Source organism: Eumetopias jubatus, unplaced genomic scaffold (assembly GCF_037043125.1).
Source record: "Eumetopias jubatus isolate StellerSeaLion01/CBP00866 unplaced genomic scaffold, mEumJub1_p1.0 scaffold_4, whole genome shotgun sequence".
Taxonomy (NCBI): domain Eukaryota; kingdom Metazoa; phylum Chordata; class Mammalia; order Carnivora; family Otariidae; genus Eumetopias; species Eumetopias jubatus.
This window is the reverse complement of record NW_028274810.1, coordinates 5,002,749-5,019,662: the sequence shown is the minus strand read 5'-3', so window position 1 is coordinate 5,019,662 and position 16,914 is coordinate 5,002,749. Positions and strand designations below refer to the sequence as shown.

The 16,914-nt window shown below is 43.1% G+C and overlaps 1 protein-coding gene across 1 annotated transcript in view; it reads right to left on the bottom strand.

The window, feature by feature from the left end:
- FMO5 (flavin containing dimethylaniline monoxygenase 5) overlaps positions 1-15,985 on the bottom strand; it is a 29,530-nt gene extending 13,545 nt beyond the window's left edge. The window contains exons 1-2 of the mRNA XM_088022309.1: positions 15,820-15,985; positions 1,847-2,035 (exon numbers count right to left, since the gene is read on the bottom strand). Of these exons, the coding sequence (XP_087878435.1) occupies positions 1,847-2,035; positions 15,820-15,954 (324 nt within the window). The 5' untranslated portion in view covers positions 15,955-15,985. The remainder of the gene's footprint in view (positions 1-1,846; positions 2,036-15,819) is intronic.
- Positions 15,986-16,914: the final 929 nt, after the last annotated feature.

Sequence of the window (16,914 nt, the reverse complement as noted above, 5' to 3'; positions counted from 1 at the left end):
CTATCCAGCCTAAGGAAACATTAAGAGTGTATTCCTATGTGGTTCTAGGGTCTCTGACCGCAATGTCTTGGTGGACTCCTAGAGATACCGTATCGGTAGAACCTAGCCATCCTGCGCTATTTAGAGTTCTTCTCTTTAAGGTTCCTGCTCTAACACAGGCTTGTGCCTCTGCATGGGTCATCTTTTATTTCTTCATTTGGCAGATTCCTACTTACCTTTCAACATTTAGCTTACATATTATCTCCTCTAAAAAAACTTCCCTGGTGCCTATTGTCTCATGCCCTGATGGGTTACGCACCCTTCCTCTGAGCTAACAATATATAAATCTCTAAGGCATTTATTACCCTGTAACTCTTTACTTTCATTAAATTTATAGAAATTTTTTTCTTCATTCTTATATCTTCTTAACTAGGCTATGAAATCATTGGCTTCTTTCGGTCTTTGTGTCTCCACCGATTAGTATGGCAACAAACTTGTTAAATGTGTTTAACAACAAGGGAAGTCACTGAACTATAAAAGACTTACTTTGGAAGTTGTCACTGGATATTACCAGTTTATTATCCTTGTTAAATAGAGAAAGTGATGATTTAGCAGAACGATCAGAAGGCAGAAGGGAGGTGGGAGTGGGGAATTGGATGCAGATGGTCAAGAGGTACAAAATTCCAGTTATAAGATAAATAAGCACTGCGGATATAATAATGTACAACGTGACGACTATTGACAATACTGCTGTATGGCATATTTGGAAGTTGTTAAGAGAGTAGATCCGAATAGTTCTCATCACAAGGGGAAAAAGGAATGTAGAATATTTAGGCTTTTTGCCAGCTGTCAGAAATATGTGTTCTTCTATGGCCATGGTTAAAGATGATAGAAAAATCGGGCTCCTAGGTGGCTCAGTCGGTTAAGCGTCTGCCTTTGGCTCAGGTTGTGATCCTGGGGTCCTGGGAACAAGTCCTGCATCGGGCTCCCTGTTCCATGGGGAGCCTGCTTCTCCCTCTCTCTCTGTCTCTCATGAATAAATAAAATAAAATCTTTGAAAAAAAGGATGATAGAAAAATCAAGGAAGACTTAACAACAGGAAGGAACCATTGAACTGATCTGATATAATCAGCCTGTTTTACCAACAAGAAAATTTTTACAAACAAGAGAACAAGAGACGTCAAAGTTGAGGAACTTACTTGTCTGAAGCCACAAGTTGATTAGTGGTAGAGCAAAGAGTAGAACTCAAGTTTTTGTTCCCCAATTAGTGTTCTTCCCTCTACACCAGAGTTAATTTCTTGGCTTCCTCAATAACTTCCCAATAACTGCTTCACTAGGTTGTTTGTGATCACATAAAAATAATGCATTGGTGTGATCTGATGAGCAATGGGTGTTACACGCAACGGATAAATTGTTGAACACTACACCTGAGACTAAGGATATGTTGGCTGATTGAATTTAAATTAAAAAAAATGCACTGGCAAGTACTTCAGAAAGTATAAAAGGGCTAAGCAGCAGCAGATAAGCTGTGGTGGACCCAGAAGTTTCCATACCCGTCAGTTCCCCTCCGTAACCAGGAAAACACTTGCCCTCATTTGTTTTATTGCAATCAAATAGCATAAAGTGAAGGAATGAAAACATTCTGGCAGGTGGCTTCTAGGATCTGCAGCCAAAATATATAGAAAAAGGACCTTTCCATGGACAGAGACAGGCACAGAGAAGACAAAAGAATGGTCTTTTTCTGGATAGGATAGATACATGGGCATATTAAGCCAGTCTTTACACATAGGCACGGGTAAATTAAGCCACATTCTTCATTTATTTTACAAACAACTTCAAACACAGAGACACCCAGAAAATTCCCTACCTTAAAGCGAATATACTTTAGAAGATCAAATTCTTTGGCATACATCCGGAAATACTTGAGGACCTGGGAGTTGGGCATGAAGTTAGGATAATGATCTGGGATGGGATAGTCACTGAAGCACATCATCTCCTTAGATGTGTTGATGATCACTGATTTGTAAATACTGGCCCTTCCTTCTTCAGGATTTTCCTGCATTAAATAAGAAGCATTCATAGCAACTTGAGAATTAACTACATGGTTTATTAACAGTCAGTAAACATTTGAAAAAGTTTTCTGAAAGAAATGCCAATTAAAAAAAGTTATATAGACACACACACCCCTCCACGTCTCCCAGTATTTGTGCCCTTGTGTAGTCTCTTCCCTTTGAATCTGAGTTGTCTTTGTGACTTGCTTTAGACCAACAGCAGGCAGTTGGCATGATACCTGGGTAACTTCCAAGTCAGTCCTAAGTAGTCTTGCAGTTTCTGCCCTCTGTCTCTTAGAAAGCTTGATCTGGTGGAAGTCAGCAGATATGTAAGAAGTCCAACTACCTTAAGTCACCATTCTGTGAGTAAGCCCAAGTCAGACATGTGAAGAGAATGTCTGGGATACAGAGATGTGTAGCCAGCCCCCAGAAATTTGGTTTATCCCAGCTGAAGTTCTAAACATGTGAACAAAGAGACCACAGCAGATATACAGTTTCAGTTGTCACCTAATTGCAACGACATGAGACTCCCAAGTGAGAACTGCTCATCTGAATAATAGTCTTATAAATATTTTATATATTTCAAAGCCTAGATGAGTTTCAAGGGTTGTTGTACTCTGGCAAGACTGCGCTCCAGGAAACATTGTACTAACTTCTATTCTGTCCCGCATATGTTCCCCTATGACCTCATTTTTTACTCATTTATTTTTTATTTTTTTAATTTTATGATGTTATGGTACTCACCATACAATATTTTTTACTCATTTAAAAGACTATTACTCGGTGTTAGCACAAACAGAAACTTATGAAATGGGAACTTATGCTGGAGAGAGTGAAGTTAGTAGAATGTTTTCTGGAGAGCAATGTGGCAAGTATATGAAAATCCTTGAAACTTACTTAGCTCTTTAAGAAATATTCAGCGTAGTAGACAAAGTTACATTAAATGATGTTAATGATAGCGTTATTTATAGAAAAGAAATAAGCTAAGTGCCTGTGATACTGTGACTTATAAGAAATACATGTTTGGTCATTCAGACGACCAAAAAATTATCTCTCGTATGTATTTGGTCTTTGTATATATTTTGCATATATATGTGGACTTGCCTACAGTTCCTGACTCATAGCTCCCCAAACCCTGGGAATTTCCTAAGTGTTAAGAATGATAAAGATGTCTTTTGTTGTGTTAATGAAGGGACTTTGGGAAACCACTTAAGGATAGGGGCTGATTGCCAAAGGAGCCAACTAAGGGGAGCCTGGGTGGCTCAGTCAGTTAAGCATTCCACTCTTGATTTTGGCTCAGGTAGTGATCTCAGGGTTGTGAGACTGAGCCCCATGTTGGACACCCCTGCTGAGCAGAGAGTCTGCTTGAGATTCTTCTCTCCCTCTCCTTCTGCCTCCCCCCACCCCACCACCACCACCACACATGCTCTCCCTCTCTCTCTCAATTAAAAAAAAAAAAAAAGAGGAGTCAACGAAGTGATTAGAGGGCTGGAACTTTCAGTCCCACCCCCACCCCCACCCCCGACCTTTGGGGAGGGGAGAGAGGCTGGAAGTTGAATAAATTGCAATGGCCATGATTTAATAATTTCATCAACCATGCCTACATAATGAAGCTTCCATAAAAACGCACAAGGATGGGGTTTGGGGAGCTTCCAGACTGCTGAAGCTGAGGAAATATGGGGAGAGTTAGTTAGAGCACTCAGAAAGAGCACAGAAGCTCTGTGTCTTGTCCCCATACCTTGTCCTATGCATTTCTTCCATTTGGCTGTTATAAGTTATATCCTTTTATAATAAACCGGTAATCTAGTGAGTAAATGGGTTTCCTGAGTTCTGTGAGCCACTATAGCAAATTAATCAAACCCAAAGAGGGGGTCATGGGAACCTCTGATTTATAGGCAGTTGGTCAGTTGTATCAGTAATAACCCGGATTTGTGACTGGTATCTGAAGTGGGTGCAAGTGGGCGGCCCTTTCACAACTTTAAAAGTACATATTACTGCTTCTCCATTTGGAAATTTCCTATCATTCAAGAGTCACATCAAATGGCACTTCTTTGAAGAAGACTTTTCTGTTTTCCCCACAGAGTTAGATGTCCCATTCATATCCAAGCTCTCAAAGGCAACTTAAACTTAACACTGTATTATCCTGTATATGTTTCTATGACCGTGAGGTACCTGAGAACAGGATGTATATCTTATTCTTCTTTGTGTCTCTATCATCAACACAGTGCCTGATATAGAGTGGATGTTCAATAAGTGCTTTGAAATGAATTAATGACTGAATTATGGAGAATGAGTTTGGAGACACATAAACTGTAATTTTCAAGTCTATGTAGGAACATTGAAAATGACCTATAATATACCTTTTGGTAAAAAAAAAAATTAATGTTACAAAATCAAATTCACATTCTCACCATCAAATATATAAAATTACGTCAGCATGGGGCAATAGTATACTACCTATATTTACCCATGTTTACATAATTGTGCATTGTATAACCTCTCCCCTGTCAGATGGTTCTGATATATTTTATTTATTTTAAGCCAATAGAACTTGAAAATAGGAAAAACAAATTGATTTATTAATGAGGTAGTATTTTTCTTTTGTTTTTGTTCAAATGTTGTTTATACAACACCCCTTCATGATTTAAAAAAGAAAAAGCTTCAGCAAACTAAGAATAGAAAAAAAATTCTTCAGTTTGATTTAAAAAAAAAATCTACAAAATACCCACAGCTAACATCATAACTTAATGTGAGAAAATGGACAGTTTCCCCCTTAAAATTGGGAACAAGGCAAAGATGTCCTCTCTCACCATTCCTGTTCAACACTGTACTAGAAATCCTAGTTGATGTAATAAGACAAGAAAAGGAATAGTGGCTGTACCAGACTGCATTCCCCCCAACAGTGCAAGAGGGTTCCCCTTTGTCCACATCCTGGCTAATAACTGTTATTTCTTGTGTTGTTGGTTTTAGCCATTCTGACAGGTGTGAGGTGATACCTCATTACAGTTTTGATTTGTATTTCCCTGATGATCAGTGATGTTGAGCATCTTTTCATGTGTCTGTTGGCCAGCTATAGGTCTTCTTTGGAAAAATGTCTATTCATGTCTTCAGCCCACTTTTTCATTGGATTATTTGTTTTTTGGGTGTTGAGTTTGATAAGTTCTTTATAGGTTTGGGATACTAACCCTTTATCAGATATATCATTTGCAAATATCTTCTCCCATTCCATAGGCTGCCTTTTAGTTTTATTGATTGTTTCCTTTGCTGTGCAGAAGCTTTTTATTTTGATGAAGTCCCCATAGTCTATTTTTGCTCTTGTTTCCTTTGCCTTAGGAGATGTATCTAGAAAGAAATTGCTATGGCCTATGTCAAAGAGGTTGCTGCCTGTGTTCTCCTCTGGGATTTTTATGGTTTCATGTCTCACGTTTAGGTCTTTATTCAATTTTTAATTTATTTTTAGGTGTACTGTAAGAAACTGGTCCAGTTTCATTCTTTTACATGTTGCTGTCCAGTTTTCCCAACACCAGTTGTTGACGAGACTTTTTTCCATTGGATATCCTTTCCTGCTTTGTCGAAGATTAATTGCCCATATAGTTGTGGGTCCCTTTCTGGGTTTTCTGTTCTGTTCTATTGATCTCTGTGTCTATTTGTTGTGCCAGGACCACACTGTTTTGATTACTACAGCTTTGTAATATACCTTGATATCTGGAATTGTGATGCCTCCAGCTTTGCTTTTCATTTTCAAGGTTGCTTTGGCTATTTGGGGAAAGTAGTATGGAGGTTCCCCAAAAGGTTAAAAATAGAACTACCCTATGACCCAGCAATTGCACTACGAGGTATTTGCCCAAAGAATACAAAAATACTAATTCTAAGTTTAGTATAAGGAGTAGAACCATGCTTTCTAGGGCAGGTCAGTCGGGCTCACAGAGCTAAATGCATCACAGATCCTACCCCTGTGACAAAACTCATATATTTATATTCTTTTTCATGTCACTAACACAGCAAAGTGTTTTCTTATGTCCACAAAAACCATCAAGGGGCACCTGGGTGGCTCAGTCGGTTCAGCTTCTGCCTCCAGCTCAGATCGTGATCCCAGGGTCCTGGGATCAAGCCCTGCATTGGGCTCCCTGCTCCGTGGGGAGCCTGCTTCTCCCTCTGCCTCTCTGTCTTTCTGTCTCTCATGAATAAATAAATAAAATCTTAAAAACAAAGACATCAAGCTATTCCAGACTCCTGACTGGACCCCAGGTAGGGTTTACCACGGTGTTAAACCACTGCTTTTTATAAAAGAGAGTGGGAACAGAGCAATATTGGATCAGTGAGTGGAAAAAGAAGCTGTTGCGCTGGGGTTTTAAATTTTCCTACCATAATTAATACATCTGCCCTCTACAAATGTACCTTGATTGTATTTCCTGCCTAAGCACATGACTCACACATGTGAACAGGAAGTTCATACAAGAAAAGAGAATGGGGCAGTGTTGCTCTTCTGTTCCTTTGAGAAACTCAGAATTCCATGGGACAGAAGCTCTCTTAGGACTGTTCTCAAACTTGTCTGCACATTGGAATAATCTGGGGAACTCTAAAAAACACTAAGGCCTGGTCCCTACTCCCAGAGACCCTGTTTTAATTGCTCCTTGTCTAATATGCAGACAAGGTGAGATCTGCTGGTAAGAGGTAGTGTGCTGGCCCCAGAAAGCTCAGGGCACCAGAGTTCATCCCATCAACCTCAAAAGTCTTTTCTCCACACATTCTTAGCTAAATTGCAAAATGCTTGAAGACAGCGGCAGGAGTTTACCTTTATTTCAACATCGTCTAACAAAGTCCAAAGTTCAATATACTGTTCCTGATTTTGTTTTAAAGATGCCACGTCATCCTCATTTATCAACTGGAAAGCTGGGGTTAAAAACTATAGGGCCAAGGTCTCCACACCGGCTGCACATTAGAAATAAGTGGTGGAGAGTTTTATTGGCATCACAGGCCAATAACACCAGAACTTCTAAATGGCCTGACATCAGTATTTGTTAAAGTTCCCCAGATGATTCTTTAAAAGTACCGTCAGTGCTGAGAACCACTGCTGTCTACCCTCTTCTAAGTGTTTTTGCATTCATTCGTCTTTTATTTTTTTGGAGGGGAGAGAGTTAAAAACCTATTCATCTAAGGGTGTTTATTACTTAATTTATATTTTATTTTGTTTTAATTTTATAGCATATTGTATCCACTTGGTATCTTTTTTATATTACTTTTTTATATTATATATACTCTTTTTTTTAAAGATTTTATTTTATTTTTTTTTTAAAGATTTATTTATTTATTTTGAGAGAGTGAGAATGAGAGAGAGAGAGATAGTACATGAAACGGGAGAGGGTTAGACGGAGAAGCAGGCTCCTTGCTAAGCAGGGAGCCTGATGCGGGACTCGATCCTGGGACTCCAGGATCATGACCTGAGCCGAAGGCAGTCACTTAACCGACTGAGCCACCAAGGCACCCCTTAAAGATTTTATTTTTAAGTAATCTCTACACCCGACGTGGGGCTCCAACGTACAACCCTGAGGTTAAGAGTCGCACGCTCTACCGACTGAGCCAGCAAGGGGCCCCTACATATACTCTTTAGAGCTTTGCTACTGGAAATGTAGTTCTCAGGTCATCAGCATCGACGTAACATAGGGGTTTATCAGAAATGCAGAATCTTGGCAGCACTCCAGATTAATCAATCAGAACGTACATTTTGGCACAAATCACCAGTGATTCATATGCACATTAAAGTCTGAGAAGCACTGCTTTGGTATGCTTTAAGGATTTTAAAAATTCAGATTGACTAAAGAATCTTAAAAAAATTTCCAGCATTAAATACTCATTAAATCCTCAGCATTCATAAGGGGTTTATCATTTTAAAGCTATTTCACTCATAAAGTAATGTTAAAGTATGAAAAATCAAAATGATACGTTAGCACCTACTTTCCACCATCAGTCTGAACTAATGTTAATGAGGAGACTAAGAATTGATTGAAATTATGTCTTGAGAACTTATAAATAATTACTACTGGAAAGTATTCAACAATAATAAGAAGGAGGCAAGGGGTAGAGTAAATCATATTCTCCTGTTTGGCAGGTGGAACAGAGAAAGAGGAAGAGAGATAGGAAAATGCAAGTGATGGTACCTGAGAATAAAAATATGGATGTATACTGGATCCCTAGGACCTGTCACAAGAAAAAGAAAAGGGCAGCCCTGAGTCCCCATTGTCTTATGGGACACCTGGCAGCAATGGTGGAATTCCAAAGTGCTTGGGATGATCCCATGTATGAAACCCCCAGTGAATTACTGAAGAGTTAGAGAAGTGGGGGAGAGCAGGACTCCAAATAACAAACCAACCAGGGGGTGGTAGGGAAGCAGGTCTCAGAGGAAATTCTTGAGGAAAACAGCATCGGCATGTAAAACATATTTAATCCAAAATTAATGAATGTTTACAATACCTCAGGATCCACAACTGCGTAACTGTGGAATGTGTGAGAATGAAGGTCCTTGTTTCCACAAGCATTTTAAGCAGCCCCTGAATTGCTTCTCAAGGATTTATTTATAAGACATAAATATATTTGGCACCTAACATGTGCCAGACATCACACTTGGCTCTAGAAATATAATGGTGTGGGTGTGCACATGTGTATGTATGTATATACATGTGTGTGTAAAATGTATTCCATATGATATGCAATATAATGGACACAGATGTAGGTGGTCTTAACAGAAGTCAGAGAGTTATGACAAAATATAGCTTCTTGATTTTCAAGGAAGCAGTTCATATGGTGCTGAAATTTTGCCAGGTGGATACTCAGGAAAAATCCCAGGTTAAGTCTTTAACAGAGAACAAGTCTAAACCACTTTGCAGGTAAATGCCAGAAACCTGATAATCAGGTAGAATGGGGACCTGACCTGATTGCATTGCCTGATAAGTAACTGGTAAACCTGGGTAGGACGCTTACCAAAGACACCAACCAGATGCATGGGCCCCACTCCAGGCCTACTGAATAACAATAACGATGACATCTGGCACTTACTGTACACCTGGCACTGTTATTACTGTTGACATAATTATCCATTCACTTACCCCCACAATAACTCCATGAAATGGGTGCTACTATTATCTCCTTCTCAAAGATAAGAAAACAGAGGTACACAGAGGTCTAATGATTCTCCTCAAGGTCACACTGCTAGTAGGTACAGACCTAGGATTTGAACACAGGCTGTGCGCTTAACTTACATACTATGGGGGCGCCTGGGTGGCTCAGTCGTTAAGCGTCTGCCTTCGGCTCAGGTCATGATCCCAGGGTCCTAGGATCGCGCCCCGCATCGGGCTCCCTGCTCCGCGGGAAGCCTGTTTCTCCCTCTCCTACTCCCTGTGCCTGTGTTCCCTCTCTCGCTGTCTCTCTCTCTCTCTCAAATAAATAAATAAAATCTTTAAAAAAACAAAAAACTTATATACTATGTTGTGGCTGGATTCAAAAGCATAATTTTCTCTTAATTACCGAACACTAATTAACAGCCTTTTCAGTTCATGCCCAAGACTGAGGCATGGGGGTTCCACCAGAGGATAGTCACTCTAGGTCTGAGTAAGAACTATTGTCAAATAAGAGTTAGTTCCCCAAGACAGAGCCAAGGCGCAAAAGGACTGCAGTGTTTTTCAACTAAGGAATGCTATGAAGCCATGTGTGTATGTACGTATGTATGTATTTTAGAGAAAGAGTGAGTGCCTGAGTGGGAGGGGCAGAGGGAGAGGGAGAGAGAATCTCAAGCCGACTCCATGCTGAGCACAGAGCCCAAGGTGGGGCTCCATCTCACGACCCTGAGAACATGACCTGAGCTGAAATCAAGAGTCAGACGCTCGACCAATTGAACCATCCAGGTGCCCTACTATGAAGCCATTTGTAAGTGACCGATCAACACTGTGTTTGTGTGTAGGAAATATGAGACACACCTGGACACCTTAATACCATTCACTGGTTTAGGAAGTGAGTTTAAAAGCAAACCCAGTGAATGCCTGCCTCTCTGAAGATGAGTAAAGGAGGTTGATATTCTTTGGCATGTAAGTAGCTTAATTATCTTTTAAGTAGATGATAACTAAACTTAGTGACAAGTTGCAGGGCTGGATGTACATATTAATAACTCAATTTAAAAAACTGAATACAATGCAAGGGTAAGAAATACCAGTTGCAGGTGCCCTCTGCCCTCTTCTGAAGACAGGCCTTTGAACTAAATTTGATTTTTCAAGTGAAAGAAAAGTTGAAAAGAAAGAAAAGCGCCAGAATTTATATTCTATTTGAGGACTAGGATTATTAGAGAATTATTTAAATTGAACTGGAATTCAAAGAGAAGAAAGAAAGAAAGAAAAAAGAAAGGAAAGAGAAAGAGAGAAAAATAAAGTAAAGAAAAGGAAAGAAAAGAAAAGAGAAAGAAAAAGAAAGGAAGAAAAGAGAGAAGGGAGGGAGGGTGGGAGGAAAAAGGAAAGACAAGACGGTAAGGTCAGAGAGGACTGAAAAGGGGATCCCTGGAAGGAGTTGTAAGCAAGTGTTCTAGATCACGTACTCATTAATGCAGACCGGGAGCAACCACTTTAAATTTCCTAACCACATTACATTTTCTTAAGTTTGTTATCTTGTTACACTCCACCCTCACTGTGCCCCCCCACCAAGATTGTTTACCCTCTTTCAGATAGCCACAAAACTCATTAAGTGAAAATGATCTCTGTGCCATTTTTATTTCCACAGACATCAGTAAAGTACAAACAAGTGATACCTGTGTCCTATTTTGCTCCTAGCCTGTGGTGGGGGGAGGAGAGCGTGAGGAAGAACCTGAATAGAACCTGAGGTGACGGCTGCTGAGAAGAGGGCAGCATGCTGGATTCTAGCAAGTTTAATCACTGTTAAGCCCATCATATTTCCTGACACAAGATAAAATGTCTCATTGCTGGAGGAGGTCATCAAGAGGACATGACCACCGGTTGACTGCACTCAGGCAATTGGAGGCTCCTCACCCCTTCCCCTGCCCTTGGGCAAATCTCCATTGGTGAATTCCACCTCTGGGTAACCAAATCAGTACTGAGGGCAAACATTAACTGGGAATCAGTAAGCCTGTCATCCCTGTACAGTGGTAACTGTCAATATAAATTGCTTGGGGGGGCATAAAGATAAGCAGTCCAAAACTGCACTGAATGTCCAGTAAAAACGTCAGATCCCTCATGGTGGATGACAGCACACTACCGAGAACTGAACAAGGTAGTCTCTTCCCAATCCATGCAGCTGTGCCCAACATTGCCACCATCTTAGATACCTTGGCCAGAGTCCAGGAGTGTGCTGTGCTGTGCTGGACTTAGCAAATGCCTTTTTTCAGTATATCCCTGACCACTGAGTCACAAGACCAGTTTGCATTGACAAGGGAGAGGCACCTGGGTCTTTCAAGTGATTCCCTAAGGCGCCATGCACAGCCCCAAAATATTTCATGGGATGGTAGCCTGAGACCTGCCCTGTTTTCCTTGCCCACATCACTAAAATGGGTCCATTACATTGATGATATGTTAACATGGGAAGATTTGCCTCTGCTGGAGGCAAACCCGGAGGCTTTGCTGGAGCCTGTGTGAGAGAGAGGATGGGCAGTGAACCCACAAAAAACTCAGGGTCAAGGGAGCTGTCTGGTCAGATGAGACTTGTGTTGTCCCAGAAGCTGTGGTTGATAAGGTGCAAGGCTACCCAATCCCTAAGAATGTGAATGAAATGCAGGCTTTGCAAGGATTTAGGGACTTAGGAGGACTCTTATTTCCCACCTGGCACAGTGTCCCCATTTCTTATACCACCTGGTAAAGAAAGGGCACATGTAGGACTGGGGATCAGAGCAGCAAGCTGCCTCTGAAAAGGCCAAAATACTAGTAAAGCAGGTTAGAGTTCTGGGCATCTCCCAAGCAGGACTACCATTTGAATTAGATGGGTCTGTGACTCTGAATATATGGGCTGGGCAGCAGTACCTGAAATAAGACAAGGAGAGAGTACTCCTAGGATTTTGGTCTCAGCTCTGGCAAGAGAGCAAAAACCTGCCTCACCCGCATAGAGCACCCTTCCAGATTAAGCCTCTCAGTAAGGAACAGAGCACTGTGGTAAGAACTTCCCTGCCCATCAAGGGATGGGATGAGAATACGTTCCATTTACCCACCTCTACCATAGCTCAAATTTCCACGGTGATTAAGTGACATGCCTATTTGCAGCAGAGGTGCACCCGGTCCACAAGTCTACTAGAAATGCAGGTGCTGCTAGGACCTGTGGAGGATGTAGATCCTCCAGATGCCCCTGCCCCTATACCTGCTGTGTCCCTGTAGCCTGTAGGGAGGGAGTGGGGAAATTCTAGCTGACGCCCAGTATACACCTGGGTCTAGTCAGGGCAATCCCTTCAAGAGGACTAGGAGTGTGCTGTGTCACTATTTTGCCCAAAAATTACCCCATCTGGGCAGGAAACAGGAACAGAGTACAGTAACCAGTGGGCTGAACTCAGAACAGCTTGGCTGGTGATTCATGAGTTCTGGCTGTTACTCCTTTGTTAACCCTTTGCATTGACAATTGGGCTGTTCTAACGGGATGAAACCTATGGCTTGGTCATTGGGAAGCCAAGGGGTGCATGATCGTGAATGAGCCCTTGTGAGTATCAGGATATGTGGAAAGACATTTGGGTTCCCCTATAAGAGCCTGAAGTAGAACTCACTGTTTTCTAGATCCCTGCTCATAAAGCACTGACATCCCCCGGCAATCAGGAAGGTGATACCTTAGCTCGTGTCACCCTTGAACTATAGGGACTCAAGTTAACTCAGTAACAGCATGTCCTGTGTGTTATAACCGATGCCAAAGGCGACTACCAAAGGAATCTGGTGTTCTCAACCAGGGAGGGATTGGCAAATTGATTCTATTGCCTCAGTCTCCCCGAGTGAAGGTTATACGTATACCATGGTTTGTGTGGACACAGCACCTGGCTTAACCCAAGCTTTCTCTGTGAATGTGCAAACCAGGCTGCCACCATTAGGGGGTTATAGAAGCTGAGTACCATGTATGGATACCCTCATCAGTAGACATGACGGGGTGGTCCCATTTCAAAGGTCATGATGTGCAAGACTGGGCAACAGTCATGATAGTGAATGGAGGCTCCAGCTCCCCTAGAGCCCCCGAGCAGCAGGGTTGGTAGAAAGGAAATGAAAGGAGATGAAATTACTAACAGGTGAAACCATTTTGGCCAAGTAGACAAAAGTACTGTGCCAGACTTTAACACATTTGCATGATCAACCAATAAGTCCTAATTACCCCATATGCCAGACTGGGGACTCCTCCTAAGGCCCTCGATACTGTAAAGGTGTGGAAGTTGTGGAACCCAGCCATTGCCCCAGCTCTCACCAAGATGAGCATGCTGTACTGTTGAGAACACAGGACCCTGAGAAGGGCATTATCTACTGGGATTTGCAATGGTAAATTCTGCTGGGATGGGAGAGTTACTTCGCACTGGGATCCCATTGTCCTGCTACAAGCTAGACTTGTTGAAACATACTATACCTGCAATGGAATATGTACCATTGAGAGAGGGGGAGAGGATGGGGGTCCTGGTCAGGCATATCCCACCCCAGTCCATCTCACACCTGACAGTGCTGCCTCGCCTGGGCAACCTGGACGGTATACGTGACCTGGTCCAATTCCTAAAACTGCAACCACCCTAATGTCTAAAGATCAGGCCTTGTCATTCTTGTAACAGAGGAACATCTCCCCATACAAGTTCCTACTAAATATCTGTTTGACCTGAGACTCTGCTGCTCCTTTGGTGTCCAGGTACACGATGGGCACCTGACAGAAATTCCTTTCTATGGTGGGCTCACCCCTATGTCCAACAAAGAAATCAATCCAACTGATGGCTATGTGGGAAGCTGCCCGTCTCTAGCTCCTCAGGATTGCCATGGTGAGAATCACCCCTCCAAGAAAAACACTGAGAGGCCCTAAAGCCGTACATTAAGGAAGAACAAATTAGGACTAGCATTCTTGGTTCATCTGATCTTACCAACACTGATCCAGAAACCTGGCCTGGGGCACACAGTACCAATAACACTGGGCATGGGTCTTCTTTTCCTGTCTGTCAGACTACACAGGCAGCCCATTAACCTGCTCACTGGAAGGGTCCTAGAAATACCACCGTCGAGCCAGATTTGGGATGGGTTTATGGATATTTGAACACCCAGGCACCCCTACGTTGGGAGGAGAGAAAAGTCATTCGAAACAGAACCAACACAACTCTACTGGGAATACAGGAGGGATGTCACTGGAACTGTGTGGTCAGTCACTCTGCCATATTAAAGGAGAGTGACCAGTTTGGTACTAACTGGTTGCACCACCCAGGTATTTATCGGGTAGCCCGGAAAGGGGCCTACTGGTTGTGTGGAACAAAATTTTGGCCACGGTTCCCACCTGGGTGGTTGGACCACTGCACCCTGAGTTTTCCCTGGGCATAGGGGAGAGTTCCCCACACCCGTGGAAACAAGACTTGCCAATTTCCCTCACCTCAAGGCTAGATGGACACGCTGTGTTTTCACTGACACGGACTACAGCCGCTGTCTTCGTTTCCTCCATTGGCCCGGTGGATGTTATAGTACATATAGAAGTCCTTACGAAATTCACCCAGCAAGCATTAAATGATAACCAACAAACCTTGTCCTTACTGAATACTGCAATAGCTCTAGTGGGAAGAGCTGTCCTCCAAAAGAGAATGGCTTTGGACATTATTTTTGCCTCAGAAGGAGGAACCTGTGCCATTATCCAAACAGAATGCTGCGTGTTCATACCTGATGAGTCTGCCTATGTATCACCTATACTAAATCACATGAGAACATAAGTGAACACCGTGAGTGAGCCAACCCCCCAGACAGGGAATTTAATCAATCAGTGGTTCGGAGCCTGGGTTCCCTGGTGGGAAAAAAAAATTGTTTTGGAAATCATTACCTTAATCTGTGTTTTCTTTTGCATGTGCCTACACTTTTACCGTGGTACCTGACTCCCATGCAGACAGAAAGACAGCAAATGGGCCACCTCCATGATAGCGAACCCCCTTGCTGACTCCTCAGGGGACAGCATAGAAGAGGGGGCTGTGTGACATTGTAAAAGCTGGTCAGGAGAGGGGCGCCTGGGTGGCTCAGTCGTTAAGCGTCTGCCTTCGGCTCAGGTCATGATCCCGGGGTCCTGGGATCGAGCCCCGCATCAGGCTCCCTGCTCAGTGGGAGTCTGCTTCTCCCTCTCCCTCTGCCTGCTGCTCTGCCTACTTGTGCTATCTCTCTGTCAAATAAATAAAATCTTAAAAAAAAAAAAAAAAAGCTGGTCAGGAGAGGTGGCATACTGGGGGGAAGTCATCAAGAGGCTGTGCCCACACGTTACCCAGGAGCTGGACCCTCAGAGACTTCTTGGCATGTACATCTTGCTGGCCTTGCTAGTGATGTGGTGCTGAGACCATGTGCATGGTACTGATTGAATCCAGTTAACATATAGCAGGTGTGGAGATGTACTTGTCTTGCTGCTGCCCAGGACACGCCTCATATGTAAGTTCCCTTACTTATTTAAACTTGCCACCTGCCACCCTGGAGTCGCCCGCCTTTTTCTTGGGTCTCTCTCTGCCCTCCATGAAGGGGACCAGTTTCAGATTACACCTGGGATGCTCCTGAGGTTGCAAACTAACACTGCGGATGCCTAGTTTCAGTGCGGGTTCCAAGTACTGAAGAACCAGGAGACTTACCTGGAACCTCCAGAGCCCTCCAATGTCATCAGTCCTTTCAAAGCAGACTGGCTCCAGGCCTTCTTCCAGGCAGCACTTGATAGAGGAGAGCCCACTCACACCTCCCCCAATCACTGCAATGCTTTTCTTGGTCATGGTCTCCGGATATCTTTACCAGGCTAGATCAATGTAACCTGTCCAAAACAAACAAACAAACAAAAAAACAAAAGACACAAAGCACACCTCAGTGAACACATTTCAGGGAAGAAAGATCTTGGCCATGGCATCCTCCCAATAAATGCTGCGACAACAGGTGCTTTAGGAGAAGCCAGATTCTGCTGTCTCCCCGGGCATAGGGAATCCAACGAAAGGAATATGTGAGCCCTGCGTCCACAAGACCCGAAACAGAGAGCCCTGCAGTGGCAGCCTAACTCACTGCCTTTCCTGTAGTGCCTGGCGGATCCTTCAGCTGCCATCCAGAGGCTGTGCTGCACTTTTGGCTGTTGAGGAAGAAGATAAACCAACAAAGTGCAAACAGCAACAGCCAATGGGGAGTAATTATTCCTCTCCACCTCCTTCCAGCCAAAGCCCTGCAACTCAGTGGCACCCACTCCCTCCTCCAGCGAGAATATTACGTGGGCCAAACCTGCTTTGAGCTGAAAATGAATCCGAGACCTCTGTTTTTTGATTGCAGTTGCCCGGAGGCTCAACCACTGTCTCTAGAGGCACAGCAACCCTGTGTTTCCATCCCAGCCCTCTCCACATCCACTTTATCTTCCTTGTATCTGCCTTAAAGTGACAAACTCCTCCTGGTGAAGGGGAAACTAGCAACAACCTCAAAGCAAGTCTTGCTCTAAAAGCTTCAGTGGAGAACACCTACCTTTCACTATATGTTAAAACAGATCCCGGAGCCTCATCCCCCCTCCCCACCCCACTCCCACTTCACAGATGGGCTCTTTGGTTCCAGGTTGCTGGTAGAAATACACTTAAAATACCTGTGCACTAAACGGCCTGCTGCGGTTCAGTGAGAAATGGATCACGTTCCCCACCTAAAGGAGCTTCTACCTGGTTGGCTGAGTTGTTAGGCGTCTGCCATTGGCGCAAATCAGCATCTCA